The sequence below is a fragment of the Dermochelys coriacea genome, chromosome 26 (assembly GCF_009764565.3).
Source record: "Dermochelys coriacea isolate rDerCor1 chromosome 26, rDerCor1.pri.v4, whole genome shotgun sequence".
NCBI lineage: Eukaryota > Metazoa > Chordata > Testudines > Dermochelyidae > Dermochelys > Dermochelys coriacea.
In genome coordinates this window covers 12,833,327-12,850,696 of record NC_050093.1, presented here as the reverse complement: position 1 = coordinate 12,850,696, position 17,370 = coordinate 12,833,327, and the positions used below count along the sequence as shown (strand labels likewise).

Sequence of the window (17,370 nt, the reverse complement as noted above, 5' to 3'; positions counted from 1 at the left end):
TCCCTGGCTGGAAAATGATGATAATACTCTTCTATTTTACAGTGTTCACTGTAAATTCACCACAGTTTGCAAAGTGATTTGAATTCCTCAGTAGAATGATGGTTTGTTCTCCTTGGTTCTCTGTGTAGTGCCCCTGACATATTATCCTGGTCTACGAAACCCTGGATCTCAGAGGCCTTCACTTGCCACTACTTGTTTTTGAGGTCACATAGCCTCCTTTGGACTTTGGCTTTAAGCAGGTGATCGGCCTCATGTTTTTGTTGGTTAGAGGAATCATTTTGCCACTTACATGCATTTCTTTTCTGTTGAATTAATGCTAGGATTTCCTCAGTTTTTGTCAAATCAGTCTTGGTGCCAATGAGTGGAATACCCTATGGTTTCAGCACATGCATGGTGAATGGTGTTTTTAAATTGATCCCAGTGCTCTTGAACGTCAATGTTGTTGTCAGGAAGGTTAGAGAGTTTCTCCGACAGATGTTGCTGGAACGTCTTGCAGCTGGCTTGATCTTGAAGTGCTTTGACATTGTATCACTTTCGCTTAATCTTTGGGTGTTTGCAGTGTGGTGGAGCGAGCTGCAGGTACATGACTGATCTTACTAATCAATGGTCTGTCCAACAGTGATCGGTATCTCTCATAGCTCGTGTTACATGGAAGTCGGAAAAGTCTCGGGCTCCGACTATAACATCGTCAAGGAGGTGCCAATGTTTGGTCTGAGGATGTTTCCAGGTGGTCTTAAATTTGTTACTCTGCCTAAAGACAGTATTTGTGATGAGCAGGTCATGCTCCACACATTTGCTCTTGAGGAGAATATCATTGGAGTTTACATTTCCCACCCATTCTTTGTCTATTGTGCCTCTCCTTTGGGAATCCCATCCAACTCTGGCACTGAAATCTCCCAGGAGGTCGAGTTTGTTCTGCCTTAGAAGTGGCTGTGAGGACTGCATTGAGTGTGCTATAAAACTTCTCCTTATTGTCTTCCTCATTATCGAGTGCTGGGGCGTATGAGCTGATGACCGTGGCATATTGGTTGTTGCTAAGCTTGAGCCAAAGAGTCATGAGACGCTGCTCAGTGATCCCCACGGGAAGCTCCAAAAGCTGACTGGCGATCTTATTTTTGATGGCAAAGCCAATCCCCTGAATGTCTCTCTCTCTTCAGGTGGCTTTGCTTTCCAAAAGAAGGTACACCACCTCCATCCTCTTTTAATTGGCCCTCATCGGCCTGGCGGGTCTCACTAAGAGCTGCAGTGTCAATGTTGAGTCTTGCCAGTTCTCTGGTAATTATGGCAGAACAGGAACTCAGTGTAATACAATAGAATACACCTTATAGGCAGGAGGGAATTTTAAGATGAGAGCTAGAAGTCTGAGAGGACAATCAAATAAAATATATCTGGAAGGGTACCCATATGACAAAACGTTCAAACTATACTTTCTTAAGGTGCAGCTCATCCTAACAGCAATTGTTTAGCTGCAAGCCCCAAAATGAACATCAGATTAAAGTCAACTGCATGCTTTCTTATCCTGTGCCAGGAATGGAAATAAATCTAGAATGGATTTAAAACGAACAATGCCAACTTCATGAACAGCTTCCCAGGATGCTTCAGTGGGTCATCATCTTTGTCAAGAGCAAATATCTGCGCCTCACAAGTATTTAAGTACTGGCTCCTCCCCACTCCTCAGTATCAAAAGCCAAAGTTTTAAAGCGATGGTATGGAATCAGAGTACATTAAAAATACACATTGTGAGCCAAACCCTGCAGTCCATATTCAATCCTTCAGCTGGTAGCAGTCGTAAGCTTTTATCCTCTCAGTGGATCCAGCCTGAACAAGCAGGCATGGTGTGTCACACACTCCCCATGTCAGGTGAAGCATGTCCCAGTCATCCTATCTATACAAGAGTTCAAGTCACTACTTTGTATCAAATCACTTGCTTCCATTAACAATAACTATGCTGTACCAAAAGTATACACTTGTATACGTATGTGCTCACACGGAGGAGGTAGGACCAGAACCCTGGTCATTCAGCCAGTGGGAATTTGGACTGATTAAATAGCTCAGGATTCAATCTTTCAAAAACCAGGGAAGGAGGAAAATCCAGTAATAATCTACAACCATTTGATCTCTGATTATATAGGTGCTTAAACACATTGTTCAAGGAAATGAAAAATTCCAGAGCTCCTTTACGTGACAGAACAATAGCAGCTGTGACAACAGCACAGGCTTCAATATTAGAGCAATGACAGAATTCCCACTGAATAATAAATGCTGCTATGAAGTCATAGCATATCATGACTATATGAACAAACCAACTCTATAAACTCCTCTCCCCCATACTGACAAACTTACTTTTTTTAAAATACAACTTGTAACTCAAAAATTCCACAAACAGATTATTATAACATTTTGAAAAAAAATATACTGCTTCACAGATAAAGAGCATGGCTACTAAATTAATTTTTGGAACCAACTGGCAAACATCCTGCTGAAGTGCTGAAATGCTACACACATCACTGTAGTATGTTTGAAATCCTCAGTTTAGAATTGCTGTATTAGGGAAAAGTAGCATTCTTACCTGCTACTCACTTGTCATTTTTCCTTTTGTTTCAGGTCATCCTGAGCGGTCATTTCTGGAGGTGCCTATACCAGTGTCTCAGATATGGGATTCCAATCTCCAAGAAGTTAGCATTCACGGCCCGACATGGTTAAAACTACTGTGCCTATATTTGTATGTAGCTTTTTGTCCCAGCAGTACCATTTGCTCCATTAAAAAGAAAAGGGGTCATTAGCATTTTTGTTGTTCAGAAGATCTATCCAATATACTTACTTCTAGAAATGGCAGTTCAGGATGATGTGAAGCAAACGATTAAATGACAGGTGAGTAGCCATATTCCACAGGTAAGAATACGCTGCACTAATACAATCTGAGGATTTTAAACATGTCCTCAAATATTAAATCTTACAACAACCCCGTGGAATATTTTACCCACTTGGCAGATGGCTGAACTGTGCACCCAGGGATTAAGTGACTTGTCGAATCAGTGGCAAAGTCAGGAAAAGAACCCAGGAGTCCCAATGGTCAGTGCCTATTTTCACTTCTACGTAACACTCCTTTGCATAGCTAGGGATAGAAGCCAGTGTTCCTGATTCCTAGAGCTGTGCTCTAACCACTGGACAATCTCTCCAATAACTGGGAAAAGAGGACAGCAGTTCTGACTCCTAGTGACCTACTTTAACCGACAAGCATCATTTCTACAATTGAGAATAGAAGTCAAGAGTCCTGACTGTCAATATGTTGCTCTAACCACTCAATACACTCCCTCTCTGAAACAGAGTCTCGGCCTTCACTAGTGTCCCTGTGACTTATTTAAGCCTAATCCCAGATCTGTGCAGGTCAATGAAATTGTGACGAGGCACAGACAAATCTGAGGTTGGAACAGAGTGTCCCTTCCTGATAGTGGGAGACGATGGAGGTGGAAGATGATGCTTTGAGGTCATGTTCAGGATCACATTGAGCTTTAGTAAGTTAAAGGATTTCAATGTGATGGATGGAAGGGCAGGAAAAAAAAAAAAGCCCATGGTAGTCTCACATGAGAATGGGAGTTATTGACTGGGTGAAGCAGCACAGATTTCTAATTAACAAAACTGGAACATACCAGCCAGACCTGGACACAGAGAGAAGATGAGAGCAGTATCCATGTTTTGTTAGATTGCCTTTGTGTTAGAGTCATTTTTATGCTTTGCACACCACATTTAATCCTCCCTTAATGGGGATTTCACCTGCATTTAAACATAGGAATGGTGAAAAGGAGAGCTAGCCTGATAGCATTCCATACCATATGGAAGAAGCATGGTTATACTGATGCAGAATATTACAGAAGAGGCATACACACTGTGCTCTCACCTGGAGACATGATTTTTGTTCTTTCTTGTTGCTTTCACTCAATCCAAATAAAAGTCAGGCTGATGGGTTGTTCTTTGTGTATGGAAAAACATGACCGTCTAAGTTTTTATATCCTCATGATCTCCTGCTTTTTCATCCCTAGACTAGTGATATACCTAAATATTCCAAAAAGAAAAGGAGTACTTGTGGCACCTTAGAGACTAACAAATTTATTAGAGCATAAGCTTTCGTGAGCTACAGCTCACTTCATCGGATGCATCCGATGAAGTGAGCTGTAGCTCACGAAAGCTTATGCTCTAATAAATTTGTTAGTCTCTAAGGTGCCACAAGTACTCCTTTTCTTTTTGCGAATACAGACTAACACGGCTGCTACTCTGAAACCTAAATATTCCATTTTGTCTTCATCTCTATTATATTCCACAAACAACCCCACCTCTTTACAACCCTATCTATCCTTCCCACCCACACCCTGCTTCCTCTTATTTAGATATTCCTTGCTCTCTTTCTCCCAAAGCTTTCAAGAGCTTTTCTCCTCATCCCAAGACTCTAGAATCCTCTCTACAAAAGTATTTCTGCTGTGTTTTCATACCCCAACCTGCTTTTTCCTGCTGCCCTGAATCTGGCACTGGTATTATTTTCAGGGCTGATGTCATCTGAGTTACCAGAGACCAATACATGTATTACATGCATTAATTAGAAGTCTGTGCATTTCCATTCCAACACAAGAGGCCCATGTGAGTCTCATGTTATTGATGAACACAGAGAAGCCCTTTGACACATCAACCCTCAGTACAATCCATGTCATGGATACAACTCCTTTCTATTCCCAGAGGATCAATCAGAAGGACACATGGTCCTCACCCTGGCTCACACTGCAGTCCAAGTTTTATCTGAGGATCTCAAAGGGCTTCAACAGATATTAACTAAGTGCCAGGGAGACAGGTCAGTGATATTAAAACTGAAGTACAGAGCAGGGAAGTGTTTTTGATTTTTAAACAATGTTTAAACATTTTAAAATGGCTCTGTAGCTGGTGTGATCGATGCTTATCACACTGGCTCCTTGTCTTCCCTCCATCCCCTATCCGTTTATTATATCTGCCTGTCGTATACTTAAATTCTACGCTCTTCAAGGCAGTGACCATCTTTTTTATTATTTGTTTGTACCATGATTAGCACAAAGTCCGATCAGAGTCTTTAGGTGCTATGAATACAAATGAATAATAATAATAATAAATTACTCCAAAGGAAGCAACATGTAGTATGGAAACTCAAGTTACCTCCAAACCATGCACCATACCCGTGACACGAGTATGACAACACATGAATGTGTATTCAGTATATAAACTAACTTGCAGAACTCACTGTTGCCAGGTATTCTTGAGACAATTCCTTGGCAAGATTCAGATCACTCTTTAAAAAAAAAAAATCCTATCTACTGTAATTGTGAAGTTCTCATTATCCATATAAATGTCTAATCCTCTTCAGAATTCTACCAAACTGTTGGCCTCAATTACGTATTGTGGCAATGAGTTCCACAAGGTAATTCTAAATTGTGTAGAGAAGAATTTCCTTTTAAACACTTCTAAATTTGCTGCCTTTAACTTTCATTGGGTGTCTGCTTGGCTCACTGAGCCCAAGAATTTGGTAAGATTAATAAAAGGATTAGACATTTATGTCGGGATGAGAACATCCTATTAGGAATGAAAATCCATAAGGGATGTGATTTTACCATCGTCGGGGCATAAATCAACCACTAAGTGACAGGGAATAGGAAGAATCATCTTCTAGGGACAGGTTACTCCGTAAACATCCACCACAAAGATTTTTTTGCTGCTTCCTCTAAAGCATCTTGTATTAGCTGGGAATAGAATACTGGACTAAGTATTCTGTGAGTCTTACCAAGAGGTAGATAAATTGGAATGTATGTAACAATTTGGTCCTGATTGGCCGGGGACAGGGCATCACAGACGCAGAGTGTGGATTAAAATTAGACAGAGAATGCTGCTAAACATAGGAGGTACGTATATTTGCATCTGTCCTGCGTGAACACAATCAGCTTTGAGGCTGCTCATATTTACGGTTTATGGATGAGAGTATAAGAGCTGATATACGTTTTTCTCCCCTCTTGTAATGGGAGGCCGTCGGTCATTATGATACACAGAAAACCTTGGTCCACAAAAGGCTTTTAGAACTTACTACCTGATCTGTGCTTGGAGTATCTGTTATGTCATTCATGCTTCTGCTTTGCGCATGGCCTAAAGAAAGCACAAGGGAAAGATACGGTAAGAAAAGTTTAGAGGCCACAAACCTTCTACGTACAGATTCACAGGCCCATATTGTGCCCTTCACCTGTGTGAGTGACAAGCTGCTGAAAAGGAGAATGCCTCTAGCGCAGTTCATTTCTATGGTAGGCCAGATTCTGGTCCCATTTACAACAAGATAAATCTGGTGTGGCTCAGCTGGACTAACTACAGATTTAACATGGCATAAATGTGATCAGAACAGAGTTACCCTTGTGGAGTTCACTGGATTTATACTAGTGTAACTAAGATCAGATTCTGGCCACGTGTTGACACTTATCTCTTACACTGCATGGGCCAAATTTGGCCCTCACATTTGCATTTACAACTCCCGCTGAGTTCATGGGTATGGCATGGATGGATCTTTGGGGCAGAATTTTGCTCCATTTTTGGGGTCCCTTTCCCCTCTCCCTGTGACCCATTGCCCCAGCTTCCATCTTTTCCCATCAGGACTTTCTCAAGGTCTGTGCGAAGCTGCAGTTCCAGGAGAATTCATATATGTAAAATCAGTGGATGGTTAACGAAAGCTCTGCACACAGTTTGGGGGGTGACAAGCCACTCATCTCTCAAAGTATAACCAAGCTATCAAATTCCAGGAAACATGCAGCAAAAATCAAGATGATATATGCCACGAATGCCTAGTAATAAAGAGAAGGCAAAGGGATTAGTTCTGTTACTGAAAGCTTCCCCCCGCCCTTCTTTTTAAGGGCTATATAAATTTAAACTCATTTATGACAGTGTTTTGATTTTAAGCAACAACCCACTCCGAGTTTCTCCTCCTCAATTTTTTGTGGTTTTAGAATTTCCTATTTTTCAAAATATATTTTTCTTCAGAACCCAAAAGGGGAAGCCAACTGCCAGAAAATACAGAGTGAAGAATGAAATTGACCCAAACTGAAACACAGTGCTGCTGAATATTCAAAGAAAGCAATCTGAAAAAAAAAACCCCAAAAACAATTCCCCTTCCCTAATTTCTTTTAGTTACAGTAATTTTAAATGTGACTTGTAAAAACAGCCTGTAGAACATTTTCAGACAGCTGGCCTGGTGAACAGGGACTCAGGAGATCTAGGTTCAAGCCCCAGTTTTCCTACAGAGTTCTTGCATGACCATGGCCCACCAATTTAGGACCAGAACTTTAAAAGGGAGATAGGCAGCTAACACTCTTTTTAAATCTGGCCCTTAGTGTCCTTGTGCCATGATTCCCCATCTGGACAATAATAATTCTTCTCTTCCACTATTTGTCTGTCTCATGCATTCAGACTGTAAGCTCTTTGGGGCAGGGACTGTCTTTTACTATGTATATATACACAGCACCTAGCACAATGCTGCCCTGATCTCAGATGAAACACATAGAAGCTACAGTAACAACAAGTGCGAGCTTAAAGTTGTCAGGCTCCCTTTAATTACTTCCTATTATGATCTTGGAACCAAATGATTTAAAAAAATAATAATTAATCAAATCCTACTGCTTGAACAGAACAGCTTAGACAGACTAGAAGAACCAGTTCAGAGCTAAGCAAGTTCTAGAGCTGGCCGCTAGCTTCCAGATGAAATTCTCCAATTCATTGAAGCTACCATTTTTAAGATGGTGGGATTGCTAATGGGAGCAAGAGGGCATGTCTACTGCAGTACTGAGGACGCTTCCTACATCAACAGAAGCGTTTTTAACCATCTATGTAGTTAATCCACCTCCTCAAGTGGTGGTAGCTAAGTTGATGGAAGAATCAGGGGTTAGGTCAACCTAGCTATGCACACAGCGGTGTGAATTTTTCCACACTCGACCACGACACAGCTAGGTCGATCTAAATTTTAAACATAGACCAGGGCTGAAGCAGTTTAACAAAATTATGACAGTTATTCTATGCATTTTGGTTGTTTTCTTGTTCTATCGTCTTGCGATTCTCTTCAAAGCTTTATATCTCATGGGTCCCTCCACCATCATCCATAACAGGAGTATTCACCTGCCGGAGGGTTGTGGTGCAAATCAATGGCCAAATCCTAAGGTTCTTACTCTGTTTTTACTCATTTCTCACCCCTCTCAACAACGCTTTCCCTGACGAAGCGTAACCCACTGGTGAACGTGCGTATCAAGTCCCCCGCTACGGTGATCCACAGAGGATAGGAGTTGATACAGCCACCAGAAAGGGATCCTGTAGCAGCTCACGCTTTATCATCTGGAGGTCCCCGATTCCATCCCCAGTGTGTCGGCCAACACCCCGGCCACGACAAACACTTGGGGTGAGATTCACACAAGAATTTAGGCACCGAACGGCCACTTCAGGCACCTTAATCTCACAACCATCCCCCCGCCCCCGGGATTCACAAAAGCCCTGTTCAGCTGCCTGGTAGGTAGCTAAATGTTTGCAGGAAAAGTTCCCTGGGTGCCTGTGTATCTGAGGTCTGCAGCCTCACGCTACGCATCCAGACACCTGAGCCTCAGTGCGATGAACAAACCAGCGGAAGAGGTGTTCCTCCGCCTAAATCACCCGTTGGCCCCCACCTGGGAGGCGAGCCCTGAATACGCCTACCGAGCTCACACAAAACAGGGGAGGAGAGCCTCTCCCCTTGTGTCTTAGCCCCATGGTGAGGCTGCTGACTTGGGATGTGGCAGACCTCTGGTTCAAGTCCCCCCTCCACTTGAAGTGGGAGCGGTCATCTCTCAGGGGAGAGTGTCCTAACCACTGAGCTATGGGATATTCTGATGTGGGGCTGCCTCAGTGTCTCCCATCAAAATGGTTCCACTGTGAATAAATAATTAAGAGTAATTGGGCCAGAGAGTGCAAGGATGAGAATAACTCAGTAGCCTAGTGGCTGCAGCACTTACCTGGGAGATGAGACCCACAGTCTCTCTGCTGTTAATGATCCACCTTCCCCAGCCCACCCCACACCCTGGCTTCTTGCATCCTTGGCATCTCCCATTGGCTAACTTAACTGGCACCTGGCCTCCAACATGCTGGCTTTTGTGAACCCCATTCTGAGGCACCTGCCTCTCCCCAATAACTGTACAGGGTGCCAGGCCACCTAACTCAGGTTTTGTGATTCGCAGTGATTTTCTAGGTGCCTAAATATTAGGCCTGGCAATGCTCAGCATCACCATGCCTAAGTGCCTTTGTGAATCCAGCCCTTCAGGCTTCACCTTGGTGTAATTAAATTTCAACGTGAACAACACCCACTATCGTCATCGGAGCACGCTGAAAAACACAAACATTCCCCCCCTCTCCAGATATTCATCTCAGGGTGAGATTGTCACTTGTTCTGCACCCCTATGCGGCGGGATAAGGAGTTGTAAGGTACAGAGGGGGAAGTTATCTGTGCCAACTATCCAGCTGTCACAGTTTGTGACGAAGTCACAACGTGGATCCTGAAGCAGTGTAACTATGTGCTGCTCCTTGCACAGGGCTTGTTGCAAAGCGATTATTTGTAATTTAAAAAACCTTTAATTTTCAGCTGACACTTTGCAATAAGTTCTACCTGGCAATACCCTGTAGTTATCCTTTTTGATACCTAGAATTGCCACCAATGCATAAAAATGGAAGGAGAACTAGAAGGCTGAGGATAATTGCAGTGTAATTGAAATGTAGCTAAACACACCTGGGCTCCAAAAAGCAATGCAATAAAATGAACACCCAGAGGTGTAACCATAAGGGAGCCTGTAATGCAGTTCCCCTTCCGGTTATCTGAATTACTTGTAATACGTTATTGAAAACCATAGCCACAGTGTAACTATGCTGCAATTGCAACGTAAGTGCACTGTAACTACAATCACCATGGGATAAAGTGGCATCCATCTTTCTCTAAGGTCTTTCAATCATAATAATTTTAGAGTTTACTTCAATCAACATTTGCAGATGGAAAAGTGATTTTCAAGTTGACCTTTCTCGCTTTCTCACTCTAGGAAATAGTTGTTTACAACCGAGGCCCAAAGAGATTACGAGCTTTGCCAAATGTAAATCATTCAAATAACCAGGATTAGAACTCAGGATTACAGACTCTCAACCAGGTGTTTGTTCTGCTAGACACTGCTACCTCGCTAAACAAGTAAGTAGCTGTTGTTCAACTTACGTAAACGTCCATAATTTGCGTTCTGTCTCATTCTAAGATCTTCAGTGGAGCGGTGGAAGCTGGCCCCTGCTGCTGGGCTCCGGACAGGACTGCGATCTGAGAGGGAGAGAGCATTTAGATCACATACATGTACATAATGAGGCTGCCAGCAAATGCTGCCAGCTCGGATCACGTGTGACCATCAATAAATACAGCTTGTCATTTTCAGGTATTGAAACTCGGGTGGCAAGGAGTGAAAATTAATTGTCCAGTGCTCAACTTGGATAGATTTCACACACCTCTTGATATTCTGCAAGTTTGACAATGAATTCAGCAGCATTTTCCACTTTTGGTTCAGGCAAAGTAACTTTTCCGTTAGGAAGGAACGGCTTTACTTCTGACAGGGTATTTTTAATATTTTCCTTGCTGTGCAGAGGGCCAATACAAGGCTTACGCCACTACCTTAGTCCCATTTAAGCCCTATTTTGAGTCCTGAAGTGGCATTTGACTGGTGCACAGTCTCTGCACAAGGATGAACATCACACAGTGTGAATACAAGCTCTACTACTTACAACTGGCCCTCATGCTCAGATACCGTGGTTATAATTGAGGCAAGAAACTGAGCAAGACAATGGAACTTGGCATGGTGTGTGACAGACTGATCTTATCCTGAAGAACCATTCTGGAATTAAGATAAACTTTGTTAAATTAAATTAAACCTCATCGAATTAGGACTAATACCTTCGGGGCACACTGTATTAAAAATGGTGTGTTATTGTGGCACTGTATGTACTTTCTCTAGTAGGGAAGGGGAGGATGCTAATGAACTTCCTCTGTTATCAATCCTTTAAAGCCACCCCCTGGCTTATATGAATTCAAACTGGAGTCTCCAGCAGGGACCAAGAGACAAAAACGGGGTTTGGATAAATAGCCTTCTGCATGATTCAGTGGATGGTCCAGACCTCCGACCCACGGAGGGCCCCAATCCCTAGGGTAGGGTTGAAAGGACTGAGCCTCCTGAGGACACATAAACCTGGGAGCTTGTTCAGAGCTGAAGCTGTGCTGAACTTGTGACCACAAAGGAATCCCCGTGGGTTGAAGGACAACTCTTGCCAGCATCCATGAGTGGGTGCGGGTGATGCTTGATAAGCTTATTAGAAGCGTGCAAGTTCCTTTATTGTTTTTAATATGATTTCTCTGAAATCCTTTTTACCTCAAAAATGCAGTAGGCTTGCATAGGAAGTGCCATGTGGTACCTTGTAGCAATTACACCTGTTAACCATCTCTGGAGAGCAAGCAAGCAAAGTCCTTGGGCAACCTGCCAGTGCTGGGAATACACAAAAAAGGGCCTGATTCTGCTCGTGCTTAATAGTGGGTGTAATCCATTCACTTTACTGGAGCCACTCCTGATTTACACTGGTGTAAATGAGATCAGCATGAGACCCAGAGAATAGATCTTTTGATTAAGAAGGGGCCGTTTTCAACACAGACACTGTTCAGGGTAGAGCTGCATTGCAAGCATTTACGGAAACCCAGCACCTCCCCAATGTTAATTCAATGCTGCTGCCAGGGCGGGATCTTGTCTTGTGATAGAAAACTCCTCACTAGAGCTGGTCAGGAACCGGAATCTGCATTCCACCAGGAAATCCCAACATTCTGAAAAATCCCCAAAAATGTCCTCAAAATAAGAATTTCAAAAAATCTTGCCAGTATCAAAAACCATTTGCCTTTTTACATTATATTAACTGTTAACTATAACATATACATAATAATCTACACACAATATATTAAAAACTATATTTTAATAGACTATAAAAGTCTAAACAAAACTGAACTTTGATTCAAAATGTTTTTGACATTGTCAATATAAAGCATTTTTAGTTTTTCCCATTGAAAATGTTGTTGAAATCGATGCATTCCCATGAAACATTTAGATTAAATGGCATTTTTCAATGGAAAACTGTTCTGTCAAAATTTTTTTTTGACCAGCTCTACTTATGACTGATAGGCTTGAAGCAACAAGAAGAATAGCAGCTAGAAAAGCAGCAATAACAATCTTCCCTTCAATTTAATAATGGGCCCAATGCAGCACCCACTGAAGTGAATGGCAAAACTTCCTTTGTGGGTAAACAATCTGCCCCTGTATTTTCCTATATGTTGTGAATATTCATTCCAAAGACTTATTCCTCCTAAATGGAAAAAGACCCACAGTGTAAACATTGATGAGGAGTAATAACCACAGCCAAAACCACCAAGGCTAGAAATCACTAAATTATGAGCAAAGTTCTGCTCTGAGCTGTTGGGTGAATCTCAGTTCTGCTACGCTGCTCTCCCTAGAGGCATGGATGTCTCGCTGAAGTCAATGGAAGTATGCATGCCGGGAGAGCAGGCTATCAGAGATAAACCTTAAGTTTGGCCTTTAGGTTAGTCTAGAGAGTGGACAACTTAAGGTCATTACAGCCAAGATACCAAAGTGCCTCCCATTTGAACCCAAGTTAATATCCTAGACTGGAAACAGAGAAATCCCCCTTTAAAATGGCTAAAAACAGGAAACAATCTCAAAACAGACTGGGTTCGCTCTGCAGAGCGAGCAACCCAGCGGCATACCACGTCAGAGCAAGCTTTCAGCACAGCCCCCTGCCAGGATGCCTTCGCCCTCACACTGAGATCAGTTTTCAGTGCTCCATCCAGCTTTCGGCCTCTCTGCTGGAACTGCCACCAAAGGTGCCATTTAGCGCACCATGCGGTGATGCTACTGTGATGGGGAACTCTACGGTGACTACCAGCTTGCTTCACACAAACCAATGCCAGATAAACAAAAAATATTATTCACTAGCCACCTTGGAAGGATTTGAATAGGCTGTAAAAGGTTGGGCCTGCCCTGTAGCACCCCCTTCTAGCCAAGCAAGGCTCTGCAGAGGCCCTGCCTCAGTTTACTCTCCTCAAGGCTCCTTAAATAGATTCTACCAGGCCTGAGTCCTTTAAACATTCCCCTGCCATCTGTAATTTATGTACATACAATTCACAACATTCAATCCTGGGGCTTCTCCCCTTTTCCCAGGAAAGGGTCCTCCTCTCCCGAGTCACTTGCAGGCTTTCCTGCCAAGACCCTTTATCCCCTGGTGTCTTGACTCAGCCCACGGGCCTCTCCCCTTTTCGCAGGAGAGGATCCCAGCTTTCTGCTCTCTGGAGGAGCCCTCTAAGGCTATGTCTACCCTGCCAATTGAAAGACAAAACTTTTGTCTTTCAGAGGTGTTAACCCGCCCACCCCGGTGTAAGACAAAAGTTTTGCTGCGACGAGTGCCAGTGTGAACAGCGCGTTGTTGGCAGGAACGCTCTCCTGCTGACAACGCAAACGCCGCTCATTGGGGGAGGTAGAAGTTTTTTGCTGACAAACAGCGGTTACACTGCATGACTTTTAGTGGCATGGCTGTGGCGACACAGCCGTGTGGCTAACAACTGTGTAGTGTAGACGTAGCCCAAGTCTCTGCAGCTTCACTCTGCCCCCAGATTCCTCTCCCTGTTTCCCTCTTTATAAGGCCCAGGTGCCTTCCCTTAAGCCCAAATCATAGAAAATTAGGGTTGGAAGAGACCTCAGGAGGTCATCTAGTCCAAACCCCTGCTCAAAGCAGGACCAACACCCACTAAATCATCCCAGCCAGGCCTTTGTCAAGCTGGGCCTTAAAAACCTCTAAGGATGGAAATTCCACCACCTCCCTAGGTAACCCATTCCAGTGCTTCACCACCCTCCTAGTGAAATAGTGTTTCCTAATATCCAGTCTAGACCTCCTCCACTGCAACTTGAGACCATTGCTCCCTGTTCTGTCATCTGCCATCACAGAGAACAGTCGAGCTCCATCCTCTCTGGAACCTCCCTTCAGGTAGTTGAAGGCTGCTATCAAATCCTCCCTCACTCTTCTCTTCTGCAGACTAAATAACCCCAGTTCCCTCTGCCTCTCCTCATAAGTCATGTGCCCCAGCACCCTAATCATTTTTGTTGCTCTCCGCTGGACTCCCTCCAATTTGTCCAAATGAACAGCAGGTAATCACTCACAGGTGGCACTGGGCGCGGCTCCTTCCTAAAGGGGCCAGCCACTGAGTGACGTAGACTCGACATTCATTTACCAATTCCCTGTGCCACCTTCTGGGCTCCTGTGGGTTCCATCCATCGGTCCCTGCTGCGCTCTCACCATCCCTTCCGGCCTTAAGCACTACGAATCTAAGAATCAGCATCTTTGTTTTTATCTACACGTTTCACATACGGCATAAGAGCTGTGGACCAGTGGTTCTCAAAGCGGTCCACACATCCTTCGGCCCGCGCCGCTTCCCGCGGCCCCCATTGGCCTGGAACGGCAAACCGCGGCCAGTGGGAGCCACGATCGGCTGAAACCTGCGGACGCGGCAGGTAAACAAACTGGCTCGGCCCGCCGGGGGCTTTCCCTGAACAAGAGGCAGACCGGCTTTGAGAGCCACTGCTGCAGAACATACTGGATGAAATCCTGAAGTCTGTGTTCAAGGGGAAGTGTAGAGGAACAGCTTGGCCCTAAACGCTGCTTATGTCCCATTGAAGCCCATAGGTATTTATACAGCCAGAGCCGACTGGATTGCATTTGAGCCATAGAACTGGAATGGGCTGTAAATGGTGCCCTCAGGGGGGGGGGGGGAAGAGGGGGATTTTACCTTCAGTCCTTACTCAAGCCTCTAGACTGCAACACAAAAACAAAAAGGAATAAGGACCTTGGAATACAGCCGTGTGTGAACTGAATCTTGTGAACTCACTTGTGGTGGATGAGACTGATTTGCCAATGTCTGCCAAGGATCGGTGGATTGGCTTCTTGGTCTGGTGGCGGTGTTTCCTCAGGAGCACATAACTGATTTTCTCTCTCAGGTCCGGCTTGAGCAGACCATCCTCTATCTGCTTTTCAATAACATCATCTGAAAGAAGGACATTGGAAGTATGTGCGTGACTCACTGGGCTGCGGCATGGCAAGTTCTATTGAAAAAGAAAAAAAAAGATCCCCCTCCTTGCAAACCCTAAAACTGCATCATATGCCAAAAACTCAGACTCTTTAAGGTTATGAGGGACCATCACGATCATCTAGTCTGACCTCCTGCACATTGCAGGCCACAGAACCTGACCCACCCACTCCTTTAGCAGACCCTGAACCTCTGGCTGAGTGACTGATGTCCTCAAATCATAATTTAAAGACGTCAAGTTACAGAGAATCCTCCATTTACACTAGTTTAAACCTGCAAGTGACCCAGGCTCCATAGGAAGGCGAACCCTCCCCTTACCCCCGAGTCTGTCAATCTGATGCAGGGGAAAATTCCTTTCTGACCCCAAATATGACAATCAGTTAGATATGTTGACGAGACCCACCAGCCAGACACCTGGGAAGGAATTCTCTGCAGTAACTCAGAGCCCTCCCCGTGTAGCGTCCCATCTCCGGCTGCTGGAGATATTTGCTGCTAGCAGTCACAGATCGGCTCCATGCCATTGTAGGAAGTCTCATCATACAAACTCTACATGGTCTGTAGAGGCTATATGGTGGGTTCAGATCATAATAGATAAGTTCACGCTCATTCTTTACATGGAAAAAAATCCCAGTTAATATCCTTGCTTCCCCTGGGGTTTTGCCTGTGGAATGGAGTGTTGAACCAGGGCCATATTACTTTCCTTTTCTTAAAGGTGTAGTGCCCAATCCACGTTTGCCCTGTATTTTATGTCATCATTTACACACATGTGGTATCTGTGTAAAATGCAGCCATTCAGATAGGTCAGGGTGTTGCATTAACTTTGCACAGGTGTGAAATGATGGCACACAAGGAGCACGGTAGTGAAGACTCAAGTCCTTGCTGCCTAACGGGCCAACTCCCGCAGTTCTTCTTGGGCAGGCAAAACTCCCACTATTGGGAAGAATCAAAGCTACATGATTTGGCTCTAAACTGTCAAAACAAGCAATATGCTCTCTCCGAGATGCTTATCATCACAATATCTGGGCATTAGAGAGATCAGCAGTGATTCACAGAAGGGACTATGATGTTTTTATATGATAAAAACCCATCCCAGCATGCAGTGTATATTACACACACACACACACACACACACACACACACACACACCCCTTCGAAGCAGTTACTACGCCAAGCTAATTTGAATGGGTTGGTGATGCTGATTTAGCTGCCTTAGGTCTTCATCTATATGCAGACTTGCACAGAAATAACTAAATCAGTTTGGACTCTCTCCTTTTGTTATTTCAGTGCAGGTTTGTGGGTAGACCGGCCTTTATATGTACTGAGAGTGACCTCTTCTGATACTGTAAATTAATTCTGCTGTCCTCTCTTTACCCCAGTGTAAATTCCATTGATTTCTACAGAGTTGCTTATTATGTCACATTAGAATCAGGCCCACAAAGTTAAATTAAAAACTACATAAAAAGGCACATCATACCAGAGATAATAAATCAAACAAACAAACAGAGATGATTAATGAATAAATAAGAATGGCAAAACTCTACCGAGCTCCACACTAAACATGTAACAGTGCAGCAATCTGAGCAAACGTTTTAACATATGCAGGGGATTGTTACTTTGAAAGGCTGACTACTACACTGCCTTTTAAAAAGTGTAATTATACTCTGAAAAGGGACAATAAAAAGGAAGCTGTCGAGTTCTAAATGTATTGAGCTTTCTCTCATTAACTTGCAGAGCAAATCCGCTGAGTTCATGAGTCACTTGCTGCATATAGAATCACAGAAACGACTGAGAAGTCATCAAGTCCAGCCACTTGTGCTGAGGTAGAACCAAATAAACCTAGACCATCCTTGATGGGTTTTTGTCCAACCTGTTCTTCAAAACTCCTGTGATGGGGATTCCACAACCTCCCTTGGAAGCCTATTCCAGAGTTTAACTAGAGTTAGAAAGTTTTTCCTAATGTCTAACCTAAATCTCTGTTGTTGCAGATTAAGCCCATTATTTAATGTCTAACTTCAGTGGACATGGAGAACAACTGATCACTGTCCTCTTTATAGCTGCCATGAACATATTTAAAGATTTATCTGGTTCCCCACATGCCTTCTTTTCTCAAGACTAAACATGCCCAGTTGTTTTAACCTTTCCTCACAGGTCAG

General features: G+C 43.7%; 1 protein-coding gene across 9 annotated transcripts in view; it reads right to left on the bottom strand.

Annotated features, from left to right (window-relative positions):
- SLC4A5 (solute carrier family 4 member 5) overlaps window positions 1-17,370 on the bottom strand; it is a 126,299-nt gene that overhangs the window by 59,090 nt on the left and 49,839 nt on the right. For 6 of the 9 annotated variants that reach the window (XM_043503200.1, XM_038384613.2, XM_038384608.2 and 3 more), the window contains 3 exons: window positions 15,020-15,175; window positions 10,262-10,357; window positions 6,095-6,153 (listed from right to left, as the gene is read on the bottom strand). In XM_043503200.1, coding sequence (XP_043359135.1) covers window positions 6,095-6,153; window positions 10,262-10,357; window positions 15,020-15,175 — 311 coding nt within the window. The remainder of the gene's footprint in view (window positions 1-6,094; window positions 6,154-10,261; window positions 10,358-15,019; window positions 15,176-17,370) is intronic. The other 3 variants (XM_043503194.1, XM_043503196.1, XM_043503198.1) reach the window with 1 other exon arrangement.